Genomic DNA, 17,846 nt, shown 5'->3' with positions numbered 1-17,846 from the left:
TGAAAGATACACCAATGCATCGTGTATGTAAAATAACTAGTCTGTCTGGCAGGTGTTCCAATTAGTGAGTTTAAAAAAAAAATGGACATGATATTGAAATCAACGCAACACAATGTAGGCCAACAATTGGGAGGGAGAACAATGGCCCCTGATTGACAAACATTACATTTCATACATCACTGCATTAATCTTGGGGAAGTCCCTGACCAACAAAATGCCATCGTCTTTTTGCCATTTTTTTAACAGATCACCCAGTCATAAAAACCTCAATCCAAGTTTCCAATCAATTGACGTAATATGAAACAGACACCGGCATTTACACTCAGATTTAAAGAGAAGGATTTGCCAGAAGACTTTGCAAATACTGATCACTAAAAAGAATGCAAGGAGAAAGCAATCATGTACTACAAGAACACTGAGGAGAGTTAAAGCAGGATTTATTTCATTAGAATCAAGCATTCTTCAGTAAAAAAAAAGCCATTACAGTATCCTTGGTGGTCACGGTTTACTGTCAAAGAAAAAAATACCAATGTTAAAATATGTGCTTTAAATTGATTTTATCATTCTTCAAACCGGATACAAAAACAATGTACCATTAATAGGCGCTTATACCATTAACAGCGCTCATATGGTCAAACAAACGGTCAGTGATGCTACATTACCTTTCGTAATCATTGCTTGTTTCCAGGGTCTTCAGAATCATGGATTTCAATCTTCAGTGAGTCACCAGGAATGGGGAATTCTTTTGGGTCATTGCTGCCATGGGATTGGTAGATCCTGCCGTGCTCGTACTGATTAAACGCTCTGACAAGGTAACGCTTTTTTGTCTTGAACTTCAACTCTTTTCCATCAGCTGTGGCGTGGAATCTTCTCCTAGAAGACGGAGATTGGGGCTGGGTGTTCTTCTCTCCTGTGCCAATTCCGCTTGAATCACCATTGTTTGCAATGGAAGGGCTGGAAACAATGGATTCCACAGTCTGTGAAGGCTGTGATGGCCCAGGTGGCTGTGGCTGAAGCTCCTTGGTGGCTTGGCCTTCACCAGTTGCCTCGTTTTCAACACTAATTAGCCTGGGTGCACTGAAGCTTGGAGTAGGTCTTGTGTTTGGGGTTTCCATAAAAGTCTGCATGTTTGCGTTTGCTACTTGTTCCGCCATGGAATGCGGAGTGTAAGAATGTTCATATCCACTACCACTAGGCTGACTGGATGCCATCTGACTTAAGCCAGACTCAAATTGTGGTCCCTGCCCATCTGAAGACAAAGAGATGGCATTCTCACCAGGGAGACCATCGCTGTACACAAGTCCTTGTGAAGGGACATCAGGCTGTTGAATAGCATTTGAAAATCTGTGCTTGAAGTATCCAGCATGTGGAGTCATTTCAGTAATAGCATTAGGTGAAATGTAGGCAGTAATGCGCTGTGCTGGTTGCTGATCCACAGGGCTACTACCGAACCTACCAGGACGCTTGCCATTTATGGTATAGTAAGGAACAGTATACACAGTGGGAATGTTCACCTCATTCTCTGCTGGGTGGCCGGTGTACAGACTGGCTGGTGCATTTTGGGTAAAGCCACCAGGTTCACTTCTTAACAGTCCACGTTCAGGAGCAAAGAAGTTTTTCAGACCTTTACTGGAACCCTGGGGATTGCTCTCCTTCGGTGAAGTTTTTGAAGGTTTAAGGTATCCGGAAGGATGTTGAGATGTTGGAAACCTATACAGGGCTGTCCCGTAGTTACCTGAAGACCTCTTCAACTGTTCACTGTCGAAACCTTTGCTGGACGTATATTGATGGCTGGTCGGAGCAAGTTGGCTTTTGAATTGCTGGCCATGTTTGGGATATCTTGACAGTGTGTGTAGTCCAGAATCACCACTAAATGATATACCTCCATCCTGAATGCCATATTTTTGAAGGTATGGGCTTGCAAGGACTCCTGCAATACAAGCAAAAGACAAAGCCAAATTACATGTAAGGCATGGATGTCTCAGCAGAAAATGCACGAGTGAAATGAAGTTTCACATGAAGAATTACCATGATGAAGTGCAGCCCATGTCTCAATTAGAAGCAGTTGCCAAATCAACGAAATCCTGTAAAACATTGAAGAGATTGTTATTAGCATTCAAAGCTGCAAAACGTACACATGCAAGAAAGACCTAGTCAACAAGTCACCTCACGTCAGTCCACCCCATGACCACCCCCACACAAATCCAGATGAATCCCTTTAGAACTTGTGGAAGCCGTGCATTTCATCTGCTTCTTTATAGCCAGCCCAAATCATGCCCCTCTGTGGCACGAGGTCAAGGTTGAAAATCAACCAATGGGAGTCGATGGTAAGGCCTTTTCTGTGCTCCCATTCGTTGTTGTTTCCAATCTTGGGTCCCATGGAAAGGGCGGGTCTTAGGCACTCTGCTTCCTTGTTGGTAATCATCATGAGGTGAAACTTGAAACAGCTGTTGGCCCCCATACTCACCGGTTCAATTCCATAACAACTTGGGGATCGGTTTCTACTGAAGTAATATTAATCATTTTGTGTGGTAGAACCCTGTTTTTAGATTACATGTTACCGTGTTTGGTATTTGCCATAAATCCCAGACCACATGAATGGACATATGCACACAGGGCTTAAAATTATATTAAATGCAAGGAGTGTAGAGGTGTGTCGTTCACGAACAAGCCAGTTCTTTTGAACGGCTCCCTGAAGTGAACGATATAGGAACCGGATCACAGCTGGGGGAGCCACTCGACTGTTATTTCGTTCATTTTTCATTCATTTTAAGCACGTGACCTCGACCAGAGTAATTAAATTTGGGAAAAAACACACTTGTTTGCCTTAAAGAGTGGCAAAAACGGTCTTTAGAAGCCGGAGAATAATAATTTGTTGTTTGGGCAAAATTACCTTGAGGTGGAGTCAAAATATTACATTCTAAACACTGAATAAATAATTTAGAAATGAGCCAAAAGAGCCAGTTTTTTTAACAGCTCTTTAAAGGGACACTGTGCAGGAAATGGTCAAAAAAGGTACTGCAACTATGCTACTCATTGAAACTGGGCTGCCTATTGCCAAATTTGATCTTTACATGAAAGTTTACTAAGTAATAAACAAATATTTTCTAGTGTGGTCCAATTACAGTCATTTTTGCAGCTAAAAATGGATATTTTTGGAAATTCAAAATGGCGGACCATGGAGAAGATCCCCCTTTTCATGTATGAAAAGTGCAATTTTTCCAGTCATAGTGAATATTTAGAATTTGATGGTGGTGGTAAGTATTCATGAAAAAGGTAACATTAGTGAATGGGCAGCATGAAATCTGGAAATAAACAAATAAAAATCTCACACAGTGTCCCTTTAAAAGGAACGAGCCACTAAGATCCGGATCCCGTCAAAGAGCCATAAATCCCATCTCTAAAGGAGTGCAATAGATAGTCAAACCAAAATTAATTGTAATTCATTATGTTCATTATTATTATCATTATTATTACTACTACTACTACTAGGCCCCTACTATTATTATTTAAGTTCTGTAGCCCAGTCCAGGTATGCTCTCTGCAGCAGCCAACCCGCCACGCGCCTGCGCGTGCCAAGTTCGAGAGCCTGCCCTTATCACACCAAACAACATGCAGTGCGCGCTCAATTCAAACTGCCTGTCTGTCACTGTGTCAGACCGTCGCAGACAAAGTCAGCTGGTTCTAGGTTACAGTTACGGTAACTCGTCCGTGGTTACTGTATATGACACGTCGAGACCATCCGGTCAAGTTATCGTTAACATATGAAAATGATTACCCGAGGAGCACTTGTTGTCCTTATTTTAATCGCTTGTGCCTCACAATTACAGGCATCTGCAGAGAGTAAGTATTTTTGAGGATGGCAGTTGACACTTGGCAGGGTTTAGTTATTAGCAGCTAATAACTAGAGCTAAAAGTTACCACAGAACCAGCTATCTAGCCAGTTATCTCTCTCAAACGTCTGCACATTTCAAGACGATTTGGATCACGAGAAACAGAAACGACCACACTGCTAAGACGTTTAGCTTTGTCCATTTCTTACCTTTCTCATAAAAATGTCGTGTCTTTTTTTAACAGACGAAAACGCTGAAGGTGAAGGGTACATCCAAGACACGGAAGAGTCGACAGAGTCCTTGTTTATGCACGATTACCTTTACCTGTATGAAGACACGCGTAAAAAGGAAGCAAGGGCAGTGGTGAGTAAAGAAGTCAAAGTTAAAGATAATTGAGTAAAATGGCAGTATTGTGTTATTATCCTACTAATACAGTGTTCCGTTCTTTCATTTGACGTATTGATTCCTGGGCCAGTGGCTACCCTACATGGTAGCCTTGGATAGAGCTATTGGCTATATCTCAAATCACGCACTTGTGTCACTGACAGTCAGTGCACAGTGCACTGAGGTCTTTGGTGCATAGGCTGTGTCTCAAATCACGCACTTGTGCACTTCGGGCACTGTGTTTCAGTGCCTAGGGCGCTCACGCTGAAAAATTCAGTTGAGCCAGAGCCAGTGCACTGAAAGTGCCAGGATGATTCCCTAATAATGGCGGGAAAATGCAGTGCTTGAATGATGGGCTGGATCTCAAATGGCGCACTTGTGCACTTCGGGCACTATGTTTCAGTGCGTAACTAATACGGCATATGCACTGAAACATGAACACTAAAGTGCACAAGTGCACCATTTGAGATTCAGCCTATGGCTATGTCTCAAATGACGCACTTTTGTCAGTGCACTGACAGTCAGTGCACAGTGCACACAGTGCACTGAGGTCTTTAGTGCATAGTGTTGTGGAAAAATTTGAGCACTATGCACTGTGCCCTCGCTGGAAGTGAAGGCTGAGCATGGCATGAGCTCGCCAAAATATGAGTTGGTTACTGTTTACAATGCACAGCGTCTGGTGCTTGTATTTGCATGTCCTTCACCCCAAAGGACAACAATCACACATGCAATACTTTGGTTGGCATGAAAAGGTTGGTGTCCCATCAACATAACTTACAGAATTAGGAGACTGTTGACCAAACTCTTCTACTGAACTGAATGCCACATTTCCTCCGTGTCATTGTCAACATGGCCGCCGTTTAGTGCGTGCAGTGTCCATCATTCAAGCACTGCATTTTTCCGCCATTGTTAGGGGATCATCCTGGCACTTTCAGTGCACTGGCTCAACTCAAATTTTCAGCGTGAGCGCCCTAGGCACTGAAAAACAGTGCCCGAAGTGCACAAGTGTAGCATTTGAGACACAGCCATGGACACTGCATGCACTAAACGGCAGCCATGTTGACAATGACACGGAGGAAATGAGGTATTCACTTCAGTACAAGAGTTTGGTCAACAGTTTCCTAATTCTGTAAGTTATGTTGATGGGACACCATGTGTGGTTGTTGTCCTTTGGGGTGAAGGAAATGGAAATGGGTCATTCCATGTCAATTCACACGCCTTCCCCACATGACCCTCTCCAATTTAGCCGATATCTCACATATAGGTACCTTTTGATGTCAATCGAAAGAATACCAAAGTATTAGCACCCTACATCCAACGGTTGCGGAGATGAAGCCCTCCAAAGTTGGGGTGCCATGCCCACTTTTCAAGCCTGTGAATTGCATACAAAATTTACAAGCAGATTTTGACACTTCTGGTTTTAGTTTGAAGGAAGATACAGGCCTAAAAATCACCATGCCCCCTCAATATGACCCTGTCTACCAGATGATGTACTTACAAATGCCATGCCTTCATTATTTTTGGCTATATTAAGCCTTAACCCTTATGTTGTGTTCGGGTCATTTTTGACCCGTTTTCAAGTTTTAGTGTGAAAAAAACACACTTTCCTTTATTTTCTTGGAATACGGCTTCATCTAATCCTCAGTCACAATCATTTCAATACAAAAAAAATATGTTTTATCATTTTAGTGAATTTTAAAGGTCCAAAAAAAAAAAAGTTACATCTGTGGTGTTCGGGGGTCAAAATTGACCCGGTATAGATTTTAGGTTGTTTTATGCATTTCTGAAAAGCTGTTGGTTGCCCTTTGTCTTCAGTTTGGTGATTTATGGTGAGGAAAATATATTTCTTGTCTGAACTTTTTTTTTTGCCAGCTTTTTGATATCACAAATCCAATATGGCCGCCGCACAGTCCCATAAGTGAAAAGTGAAAGTGAAAGCCCATTGGGAAACTCCAACTCCCATTGTCATTGTTCCACAGCACACAAGTGAACACTGCACACTGCACACAACGAAATTGCATTTTATGCCTCACCCGTGCAAGGGGGCAGCCCTCAGTGGCGCCCCATGGGGAGCAGTGCGGTGGGACGGTACCATGCTCAGGGTACCTCAGTCATGGAGGAGGATGGGGGAGAGCACTGGTTGATTACTCCCCCCACCAACCTGGCGGGTCGGGAGTCGAACCGGCAACCTCTGGGATGCAAGTCTGATGCCCTAACCGCTCACCCATGACTGCCCATACACTACAATATGTCATATCTCCTGTTGTGAAAGGAGTACAGATGTATTTCTGGTGTCTACTCATATGTTTTCATGGTCAGGGAATCCATTTCTGCATTATGTAATGAGATTTTTTGCACATTTGTTCGCAAAATACATTTTTGCACATTATTTTTTCCAAAAAACGTATCAAAAATTCATAATGGCACCCAAACCTGTAAAACTGGTCTTATACTTTCCATATAGTTGATGTGGCAATGACATAATGGTCCATGTTCATGGCATAGGGGATTCAGATGAATAGTGTGACTTTTTTCATGTTCATTGAGGTGTTCATTTCCAATACCTTTGCATTAGATTGGCAGAATAGCTGTGACTCGGACAGAATTGTTATTTTGTATATTTACCACACTAAAATCATATAAATATTGAAAAACACCAAGTCAACATATTTAAACATTGATTTTATGCACTGAAAAACTAATTTAGCTGACATTTGGTCTTTATCCTGCTATAAATCTCTTTGGGTTGGTTTGGACCTCAACACCACAAATGCCACTATTGATGATATTTTTCAATATTAGAGAAAAACCAATGAAATAAATTTGGGGGTTGTTGTACTCTCATATCAGCTGTAATACATGGACAACATAACCACTAATTGTATCACTTTAGGAGGTATTAATAGTGAATTTATGCAGATTTTGATAGTTTTGGTCATCAAAAACGATTTGCATAATGTAAGATAAAAGGCCAGTAAAGTCAAAAAGATGAATACATAAAGTAATATTTCCATGGATATGAATACATACCAAGTTAGCCATGAGATGAAAAACAATATTTGATGATAACTAGTGTTTTGGGGTATTTTATGGCTGAGTTTTGTTATCACGGGTCAAAAATGACCCGAACACCACAGGTGTATGCAGCTTACGAACACAACACAAGGGTTAAAACAGGAATTAGTGAAACGCGGCAGGGCTTTTTCTGGGAATTTTTGGAATGAGGGAGCATCATGGCAGGTTGCGGGAGGTGAAGGGGAGAATTTACAAGGGGCGCTCAAAAAAGTAATTTGTATATATATATATATATATATATATATATATATATGAAAAAGAAGTATGAGGGTGCACCCGCGGAGGTAGAGGGTGGAGCGCCCCTATTTCCCTGTTCAGAAAAAGCCCTGCGCGTGTTGAAGAGTCTTGCCACTTTGGGGTTCCAGATCTTGGAAACTATGTATGCTTTGGGAGTTATAATTGATTTTCCATCATATTTGGGAACTGTACAGTGTATTCCAAAAAAAGTAGGGCAAGACCAAGATAGTCTTTCACACCGGTCAATTCATTGTACCTTTACTAATGTCCCACCCACTGTGTGTTGTGTGTGTGTGTGTGTGTGTGTGTGTGTGTGTGTGTGTGTGTGTGTGTGTGTGTGTGTGTGTGTGTGTGTGTGTGTGTGTATGTGTGTGTGTTTTCCACAGTCCCAAGATCAGATGCCACCTGAACACATAAGGCAACTTGAAATTACAACCTATCTTCATACAGCACTATATTGCATTGTGTTGGTGTATGGACTTCTGCACTTGCCGATTTGGCAGAGGGTAAGCTTTTTCACCGTTTTCCTGTCAATAAACAAAAGCAACAACAACAACAAACAAGACGTTGCACTGCAATCACAGCTTGAAGCGATTTGATGTTAGAACATGTTTTGGCCTACACAGGTCGAAATGTGCAATAAATCTGGGTGTCAACAGTGTGCAGAGATGCTTGATGCACCTTTTTGTTTACAATATCTGTTGACTTGGATGTGCGTGCATGTAGTGTAATTACTGAATCCCAACTACACAACACACGCACACGCACACACACACACACTAGGGGGGCTTCCAGAAAAGAAGGTTGAGCAACCACTGGCCTAGTTATAGCTTTGCCTCTTGACACACACTCGAGAGGGGTGGTCACTGTTTGCTGGCTGGGAATGAGATCATTTGCTTTTCACTTGAACAGTACACGCATTTTAAATTTCAATATCCAATCCTCCAATCAGTTGAGGTGAAAAGGCAGTGCAGTCAACTGTGTCTGTGATTATTATTAAGAAGAACATATATATTGTATCCCTTTGCCAGATGTACTACAAATTCAACAAAGCTCCAGAGGCAGCAGAACCTGAAGAGGACGGCATAAAAGAAGAAGAGGCTAGCAAATTGAAGAGAAAGTCAGTTGCAGCTAAAGAAATGTCCTGATTCCTTGATGTGTTATGTTGAAGAGAAGATGTATACAGTACATGGAGAAACGTTCCCAGGACAACATTATATTTTAATTTGTAGGCCTACTTGTTTGCCTTTTTAATAAAACTCAGAAGAATTTGAAATTGCAGTTTACCTTATTATTACTTAAAGTTGTAATAGATACAGTAGCATCTGCTTGATTCAGGGATATAATAGCCACAATCTTCTCTGTGATGTTTAAATCTTCTGGTGGTGTTGAGCTTTTTGCCTGTATTTAAGGCGAGCCACACACCCCTTCAACCCACAATTCCATCCTTACATCCGCACTAAAATCGCAATGCCTCTTGCTTGAGACATGAATCAATACCTCTGTTCCATGGGGACCAAACATACTGTATTTTGTAATGCAATGTGCTCATCCTGTTGGCCTAAATACAATGTTCACAAACATAACTTTGGTCACAACCTCAATGCAGACAAAATCCCAGGGACCCCCTGAAAGCTCTGGTGCCCGCCAATGGGGGCCTGAACCCCAGAATAAGAACCAATTGTGAAGAGTGGACGTGAAATAGATGACTGGCTATGGGAAACAATACAGACCAATAACAGAAATCGACACCGACAGTATAGACCTCAATTCACCTGCAGTTATGGAAACAAAATCAGGAGGATTAATCAATAGTGAAGTAATCAGGTTTTTTTATTGATAGAGCTGCTTTTAACTTTTAAAAAAAAACAAAAAAAACATAAGTGTGATGGCCCGTTGATTTTCTCATTTTTCTGTTTAGAGCCGAGAGGGATTTTGTGGATGGACCTCGCTGACTACTGCTCTATAGCTGAATAGTGGCACAGGTGGGCAGGTGGAATCGCCCCCTATCTGAAAGGGGTCCATGACAAACTCTCTCTCTCTCTGTACTCGGGCCTGACACTCCTGTTGCTGCTATGTAGACTAATGTGAAATGCACACCCAGCCACCACATTCCCCTCGTCCAATACCTGTCCTCACTGCACTACTGATCACTGATACTGTCAGACATCAAATTAGTTTTGTTATTTTCATTGCCCATTTGAAAATGCATGTGGGGGGGGGGCTGTGGCGCAGCGTGCTAAGCCCCCCACATTTGGGCTTGCATGCCCACGGGGACCCCGGTTCGAGTCCGGCCAGGGTCATTTCCCGATCCCACCCCGTCTCTCTGTCCCACTCACTTCCTGTCACCATCTCAGACTGTCCTATCAAATAAAGGCATAAAAGCCCCTAAAATATATATATATAAAAAGAAAATGCATGTGAAAATTTTACCCCGATTTTTGTCTTGGAAAACCTGTCCATGACCGCATGGCTTTTGGGCACGGCACTTACGCCTACTACTGTCTGGACGCATTCTGATGTGATAGTTTGTGTGTCTTGGTTTGCGTTAATTGTAACAATCATGTAGACCTGCAAACAGGTCTGATGGCTGAAAAGTGTGGAATACAAGGTATGCATCATTTTGCATCAAGTATCATTCGCACAAACTTTTGTGTGTGTGCCATCTGCCAAGTTTCAGCTCTGAACAGCCCTGGATATATTTCTGCCTCAGCTAATTGAAAGGCCTACCTGAACTGTTGTCAAAACTGATGTAAGATGGCTGAGGCGACCATAGACGTAACGTCAAAGGTAGCTTTGGGGTATCACATGTTCATAAAGTTTTAGTTGTTTCCGTAATTTGATGCAGCCAGATCACTGAAAAAATCTGGCATGAATGGTCTTTCTGTGGACCCCTGTGACTGATACAATTGTTTTTGTTTATCATCATTATTATTATCATTATTATTGCTGTACTATTATTATTATTATTATCGCTGTACTTGTTTTTATTCCCATACAATTTGTATCCATGAGTGCCTTCACTGAAACTAGCTCATCAGTGAAGTCTGTCTGGCCGTGGCGTGAGAGTTGGAAAAGACAAAGGTCGCCATCTGATGGTGGAACTGAAGAAGTGATGGTTCATAAAAAAGCCCAGATAATACCCTGTGCCCTAAATATAACCTGCTTAAGAAATGAGGCCATACAGTCAAAGGATTTTGATCTGTTGTCTGAATTTACCATGAATGAATCCTAAACATGAATAATATAATTCCTTTAGAGACTAAAAGTTACCATGTGAATCATACGCAGGCAAACTAGGCTTAGCTTTCACATAGCCTACATTAAAAGCACGTGGAGGGATACAAGCCAGGGTCATTGTATTACACAGATAGATACAAAATTATTTGCCAATATAGTATATATTGTAAGCTGTATTTAGGCTAATAAACTCCCACTTCCGAAGCATTGCTTTGCAACAAAATATACTGTATCGTACACGTTGTTTTGGAACAGCAGTGGAATGCTTACAATTTTAACAGAATAATTTCATTACGGAAAGCAGTCGTCAGTAAACTTAATTCTGTTTCAGTATGGATTTCAAGTACTTTATCTTACTTTGAATGTATAATGGTAAAACAATGTAAATCTTCGGAGATGCATGCAGGCGATATTATATTACACTTAGATGACGCTAAAAAAAATCCAAAGCAATTTACAGTTGTTTAGGTAAAGGGAATTGGTTACAGGCCCCGGAGCAATGTGGGGTTATTGCTCAAGAGCTCCTCAGCTATGGATGAAGGAGCTGGGTGGGATTTGAACCTGCAACTCTCTGATCTAAAGACCAGCACTCTAACCATTGAGCCATGGCTGCCCCTCTCAGCTATATGGCTGCCCCCATATGAAACCACTGTGAAGTGACAGGTACAGTATGTGTGACAGCCTCTTATAAAAAGGAGTGCTGTTTTAAAACAAATTTTCCTGAACTGTAGCTTATAAGCCACATGGATGTGAACAAACCACTGAACAAGATAAAGGAAATTCGACATAGAACAAAGCATGACCATATTGAAGTCCTCGAAATGTGGTGTGGTAAAAGTGATAATTTAATGAACTTGTCCATCCATCCATTCATTCACACACACATTTTGGAAGTATGGCAGCACATTCATACATTGGTAAGTTGGGGAACATTTCTTCAGAGATCCTTTCACTTATCCAATACACTTAACACTGAACTTTTACAATTAAAACATATGAAACCGTTTTCCATTGGATTCTCGTTAAGGTAAGCGTATGGAAGCTTCTTGCTGTGAAGTCAGCATTTACCACCATGTTCCGCAGAACACTACTGTCACCAACAAGGCTAATGTCATGTAATGTCCAAGGGTAAGATGGGTATGTAACTGTTGTTGCAAGAGGGAATTACAGCTAAATGTGAGTGCACCCCAATGATGTTTTGTGTGTGTGTGTGTGTGTGTGTGTGTGTCTGAGAGGCTGGATTGTGAAATATGTCCTGAGAGACACATTCAAATTCAGCATCAGACATTTGCTGAGGTGAATGATGCACCCATTTGAAATGGCAGGAGAGGTTGAACAATATAAACATGTCTGCCAGTTTCAGCTTATTTTCATGGAAGCCCTTGCCAAATTACACACATCTTCTCCCCTACAGTCAAGATTAACAGGTGCACACTAAAGCATGGTCTGGTGGTTATTTAGGCAGACAAGCACTGTATAAAATAAAAATAAAACAAAACACTATTTTGGCCTTGTAAACCCCAAACCAAACACTTGGTTAAGAACTGTACTGCTTATTATTTGCAGTCAAATCTGGAAGTGTCCCAAAGACATAAAAAAATATATGGCAGACAACAAAAAAAGAAAACAAAAGAGATGGCATCTTTGCGATACTAACTCATCTTAAATGCAGAAGAGCAGGCAGCGTCTGGCTTGGTTATTGCAGGAACCCTCATGATATGGCAACCCACATACAGTAAGTCATGCGTCTGGTGATATTGAATGGAATAAAAACAGTGGCAGTCTTGTTCCAGCGCTTGCTTGCTTACACACTCACAGGAAGTATTTCAGGGTGAACTTCCCCAGCGATCAGCATTCTGTTTTGTTCAATGTTTTTGACTAGCTGATGTGCACATACACCAAGAAGAGCACAAACTACACGAGGGTCCACTGCATTAGTCTGGCTATCGCGACTGCAATTCTCTTTGAGATTTTAGTCTGGCCAGGCAAACCATCTGCCATTTCTCTCTGTTCATGAAATGCCTCAGTATGCTACCGGTTGAAATTTCACTCGGTTAGACGGCGCATTACTTTACTCACCTCTTAACTGAATTGCTGTGTCATTGCCTTAAAAACACACCTCATCAAGCCGTTTGAAATTTTCAAAATGTTGTAGATGGTTTGTCTGGCCAGACTTAAGTCTCGAAGAGACTTGCAGTCGCGATATCCAGGCTACCACTGCATTGGACTGCATAATGGTTCTACTGCAGTGGTTCCCAAACTGGGGGTCGGTACTCATCGGGGGGTCGCGAACAAAAGGGACATTGCATAAAAACGGGGACTCCCCAGGTTAACAGCTAACATATGTAACTCTAATTAGGGGCCAAGCAGCGAAGCTGGCGAAGGCCCCTATAGAGTTAGTAGGTTTTCTTCATTATTATTATTCTCTAGTCACCATTCTTCTCCCTCTGCAAGTCTATGGCAGCCCATAGAACCGTACGTAGGAAAATGCTGTAAATCGGCACACACATTCGGGCCCGGCTCAGCATTACCCACAGCAATTTATAGGTCCCCAGCCCCAACGCTCTAGCGCCACCAACAGGTCAAAGTTGCAGGTACATTTCTGCTTGTAACTTTTGAACCGCTGGGCCGATTTTCATAAACTTGGTATCCCTGGAATCCTTGGGCCAAGACGAATCCAACGCACCCTATGACGTCATTTTCCGCCAGGATAGTTTTCCCGCCATTTTGGATTTTGTAAAATTCAATAAAAATGCTATTTTTTCGGCAATTTTTGACCAATTCACCCGAAATTCGGTATATAGTATCTCTGTACTGAGCTACACATGGGGTCTTCAGGAATATTGGATATCTTTTATCGTTTAGCCGTGAGAGCCAATCAAAATTGTTGTAAACGTGGCAAAACAGGAAGTGAGGTCATATCTCAGCAACCGTTTGTCGAATTGGGCAGGGATTTTGTACACACATAGTAGTCCATCCCATGACCTACCACAAAAAAAAATCAGATCCCCAGCTCAAACTCTGTAGCGCCACCAGCAGGTCAAAATTTTAGCTACATTTTTGCCTGTAGCTTTTGAACCGTACTCCCAATTTTCAAAATATTGGTACACAGGTCATCTTCACACTATGTTGCACCCAGGTATGGATTTTCGTAACGATTGAAAAAACTATCAGCTCACAGCAACCATTCAAAATTGTGGAAAGAATGGAGGGATTTTTTCTCAGTTCTCTGTTCCCTAAGGCACTGGTTGCGCACATTCACTGACACCATTCTCGGCAGGGGGCCTGGACACACAAGAGACGAGAGCTTATGTGTGTGCGTAGTTCTGCTATTGCTTTAAAGTGTCAACCAAAGCCCCACTGCCCCAGCCCCTGCAGTCTCTGTTCAAACTAAACTTGGTTCACATGATCACCTTCCCCTCCAAAGACTGCACACCAACATTGGTGAGATTTGGCCTAAAGGGGGCGCTGCAGTTAATTTTGTTGCAGTGGAGACTTGGGCAAGTTTACTGCTTGGCCCCGCATTGCTGCTTGCAGCTCTAATTTGGTTAGTAACAGTATTGACTAAAATATGTATTCGCTGTCCTGTGGATTTCTAGCAATATTAGCGGACAAACTATTAATGGAAAATCTAACAATAGCCTATTAATGGACAAAATATTCTCAAAAAATATTTGCGAAAATATTCTAGTCCAAAAGGGGTCCCCGCTGGAAAAGTTTAGGAACCACTGCATATGAAAGTCTTGCCATAATGTCCCAATTATAGCAGGTGTACTTGAAATAAAACAACAACAAAAAGATAATAAGTGACTCAGACAAATGATGAGTATGATCCTCCAAACTCTTTCGCAACCGCCGTGCATCATTACCTCCTCAAAATAATTATCATTATTTTACCGTTAGTTCAGGAGAACTGATAAAAAAAATGGCTACATTTAGAACATAGTATGAGTAAAGACTGAAAATATACACAACAAATGTCTGATATGTATAAGTGCTTGAGTGAGGATTAACTGCAATATAGTAGTTTGCTACAGCCGTTGTCCCGCCTCGGCAGCAGAACATACCAACCCCAGTAATAGTACTTTGTCCTAAAGCACCTGTAAATACTTTTATTTTTTTAGCAAGTATGGTACGAATATATAAATAAATTGAGTTAAATATTATTTCTTTGAACTACATTAGAGTCGACTCCTGGCTAACTTCATATAAGGTCCTTCATTTGAATAGTTTGGTAAACTGACATTTAAGTCTACTGTAGTAGTACATTTTTCTGTACTATACTCCAAAAGTAAGGCTTAACTTCCAAAAGCATACAGGAATTCACTCCCCAATAAATAGGTGCAGAGGAAGGCATGAAACTTAAAGGTGTTGACAGTAAAGGACTGTGAATAATATAATATAATATAATATAATATAATATAATATAATATAATGAATTTTGCATCTACTTTTTATATGCATTTTTAATTTTTAAGTCCTTTAAAAATGAAAACTTTTAAGTAAGGTGCCAAGGGGTTGAAAGGAAAAGCTAGTTCCTGCTTTGTTCTACCCGTCATTATACTACATTGATTGTCTGGGGTCTATCTGCTTTTTGTGCTTTGTTCTGGAAGGTTTTTTTGTGCAGGTGAAATGGAGAAATGGGGGTGGGATGCATGGAAGAAAAGTGTGTGTGTGTGTGTGTGTGTGTGTGTGTGTGTGTGTGTGTGTGTGTGTGTGTGTGTGTGTGTGTGTGTGTGTGTGTGTGTGTGTGTGTGTGTGTGTGTGTGTATGTTTTTGTATGTCTCTCCTTCTCCTCACAGTGTGTAAGCAGAGATGAACATCCATGCCCTCTCGAAGCAGTCTGGCACATAGGGTCCAGGGGCAGTTCAGTTCAGTGGAAACCAAACATCTCTTGCATCATTGTCATCTCAGGGTGGGTGGCATCTATTCCCACTCCACTCCCCCCCACCCCCGCTTCCTCCCCAAACCAAACCCTCTGTCACAGCGATTGAGAGACCAAACATCCCCTGCGCAGCTTCTCTCTCCACAAGACACCTGAGTTTTGTCACCCACACATCTCAACCTCCAGGAGCAGCCCCCACTCACACGTACACCTGTCCCACAGGAGGGGGACTTTAAAGAAGGGTAGGGGGTGGCTGAAAGAAAGGAAAGGTGGGGGGGGCAGTTAAGCATGTAAGTGGGCAGCGTTCCTCTAGCCATCCCTCCTCCCTGGTACACGCCCCCACTGACCCAACCCCACTATCACACCTCTCCCACCACATATGGCTATTATTGACCGGTAAACATAATCGCCCTCAGGGACAAACGTCAAACTCACATTACGGGTAGACAGACACACTTTTCCACGCTGCCAATATACAGTATACATACAATTTACATAACACATACAGAATGGGCGTAATATTTTATCGCAGCTGCCCATTGACACAGGAGTGCTATGGAAGCCTTGGGCCTTTCACTGTTGCCAGAAGTCTTTTTATCGTTTGTTGTTGTTTTTGTTTTGTTTTGTTTTGCTGGGTTGGTCCAATCGTTCCGGTGCCATAAGGCTGCACCAGCCGGCCAGGCGAAAGGAGATGCGTTCTGAAGACGTTCTGCAGCATGGCAGGTTAAAGAAGCTGCCCACGAAGGAAGGAAGGAAGGAAGGAAGGAAGAGGGGGTGGACAGTGGGGCTGAAAAAGGGACAGAGAAAGGAGACGAATGCAAGGTGGTGGTGATGGTGGTGTACAGGTGGAGAGAGGGGACAGGGGTTTTTTGGAGGGAGGTTGGGCAGCACTCGATACAGCGTTTCTCTTCTTCTCAGTCCTGCAGCAGAGTCTCGCGCCAGTTGAAGGTGTGGTTGGGGCCGTGGGTAAGCGGCAGGATGGGCGGGTCCACCAGCTGCCACACGCCCGTCTCGCCGATCTCCTCGCTGGCACAGAAGCCCAGGTAGGGGATCTGGAGAGAGGGGCACAGGAGTCAAGATGTATGCAAAGACAGTACCAATGTCACACACAGATACAGTGCATGCATACACACACACACACACACACACACACACACACACACACACACACACACACACACACACACACACACACACACACACACACACACACACACACACACACACACACACACAAAGACCATGCATCTCCTCACAGGCACAGAAGCCCAAGTAGGAGATCTGGAGAGAAGGGGGTCAGGGGAAGGAGAGATAAGAGAGAGGTGATGAGAAGAGAATCCACAGAAGTCATTTAAGCCAATCGAGCACCTTATCACAAATACATACACAGCAATACCAAGACCACACATACAGTAAACCTACACACATAGAACACACACAGACATGCATGCGCGCACACACACACACACACACACACACACAGTATAAAACTTCTGAGATGAAGCTAAGATCATTGGAACAGATGGTCAGAGTCAAAAAAGAAAGACAGGCGTGTGTGTGTGCGCATGTATGCGTATGCGTGTGCGTGTGTGTGTGTGGCTTAGAAAGAAAGAACGAAGAAAAAAAACAGACAGCTGACCTTTCGGACCACTTGCACAAAGTCCTTGGAATTCTGTGGGCTGAGGCCCTGCATCTGGCGTGTGCAGGCCTCCAGGGAGGAAGCATGGGCCACTATCAGCACGCTGTTTCCTGTGGCGGGCGGAGAATGGATATACAGAGCTTATTGTAGCACAATCACACAGCACAACACAACACAACACAGTGGAGGAGAGTACAGCAGAGCAGATGGGATAGGGAGCCGCTTGGGGCTCTTTCCACTCTGTTCTACGCCCCAGGCAGGCCCGGGTTTTCTACGGAGGCCCAGTTGGGTCAAAAAGACGAGGAGGAGGAAGCGAGAGAGAGGGAGAGAGAGAGAGAGACAGAGAGAGGTGGGGGGTCAGCATGGGTGCATGGGGTCACACCTGACTATCATGCTGCACCCCCTCTTTCTCTCTTCTCTCTCTTTACCTCTTCTCTCTCGCTTCTCTCTCTCTATATATATATCTCTCTCTCTCTCTCTCTCTCTCTCTCTCTCTTTCTGTCTGACCACTCCCCCGCCCGCTTCAGTCTAACAGGCCACTCTCTCATATTTC

The 17,846-nt window shown here is 42.8% G+C and overlaps 2 protein-coding genes and 1 long non-coding RNA gene across 3 annotated transcripts in view; 1 reads left to right on the top strand and 2 right to left on the bottom strand.

Moving 5' to 3' along the window:
* Positions 1-420: 420 nt before the first annotated feature.
* Positions 421-2,229, bottom strand: LOC134452857 (uncharacterized). The gene is made up of 4 exons (XM_063203493.1): positions 2,167-2,229; positions 2,029-2,084; positions 663-1,930; positions 421-508 (listed from the first exon to the last, which is right to left on the bottom strand). Exons 1-3 carry the CDS (start codon positions 2,184-2,186, stop codon positions 672-674), a joined length of 1,335 nt encoding a protein of 444 aa, XP_063059563.1. The 5' UTR covers positions 2,187-2,229; the 3' UTR covers positions 421-508; positions 663-671.
* Positions 2,230-3,575: 1,346 nt separating this feature from the next.
* Positions 3,576-8,805, top strand: LOC134452856 (uncharacterized). The gene is made up of 4 exons (XR_010035527.1): positions 3,576-3,843; positions 4,078-4,196; positions 7,916-8,035; positions 8,561-8,805. It is a non-coding gene; the product is annotated as an uncharacterized LOC134452856 (long non-coding RNA).
* Positions 8,806-14,307: 5,502 nt separating this feature from the next.
* The window catches only part of ubash3ba (ubiquitin associated and SH3 domain containing Ba), a 50,850-nt gene continuing 47,311 nt past the window's right edge, over positions 14,308-17,846 (bottom strand). Inside the window, exons 13-14 of the mRNA XM_063203492.1 lie at positions 17,294-17,403; positions 14,308-16,706 (exon numbers count right to left, since the gene is read on the bottom strand). Coding sequence (XP_063059562.1) covers positions 16,569-16,706; positions 17,294-17,403 — 248 coding nt within the window. The 3' untranslated portion in view covers positions 14,308-16,568. The remainder of the gene's footprint in view (positions 16,707-17,293; positions 17,404-17,846) is intronic.

This window comes from Engraulis encrasicolus, chromosome 7, assembly GCF_034702125.1.
Source record: "Engraulis encrasicolus isolate BLACKSEA-1 chromosome 7, IST_EnEncr_1.0, whole genome shotgun sequence".
NCBI lineage: Eukaryota > Metazoa > Chordata > Actinopteri > Clupeiformes > Engraulidae > Engraulis > Engraulis encrasicolus.
Note: the sequence above shows the minus strand (reverse complement) of the source record. Positions and strands in the feature narration are given on the sequence as shown.

Coding starts and splice junctions, on each gene's coding strand:
- LOC134452857 (XM_063203493.1), bottom strand. CDS start 2,186: ATGGGGTGGACTGACGTGAG. Junction 2,085..2,166: donor ATGGGGTGGACTGACGTGAG/GTGACTTGTTGA, acceptor AATGTTTTACAG/GATTTCGTTGATTTGGCAAC. Junction 1,931..2,028: donor ATGGGCTGCACTTCATCATG/GTAATTCTTCAT, acceptor CTTGTATTGCAG/GAGTCCTTGCAAGCCCATAC.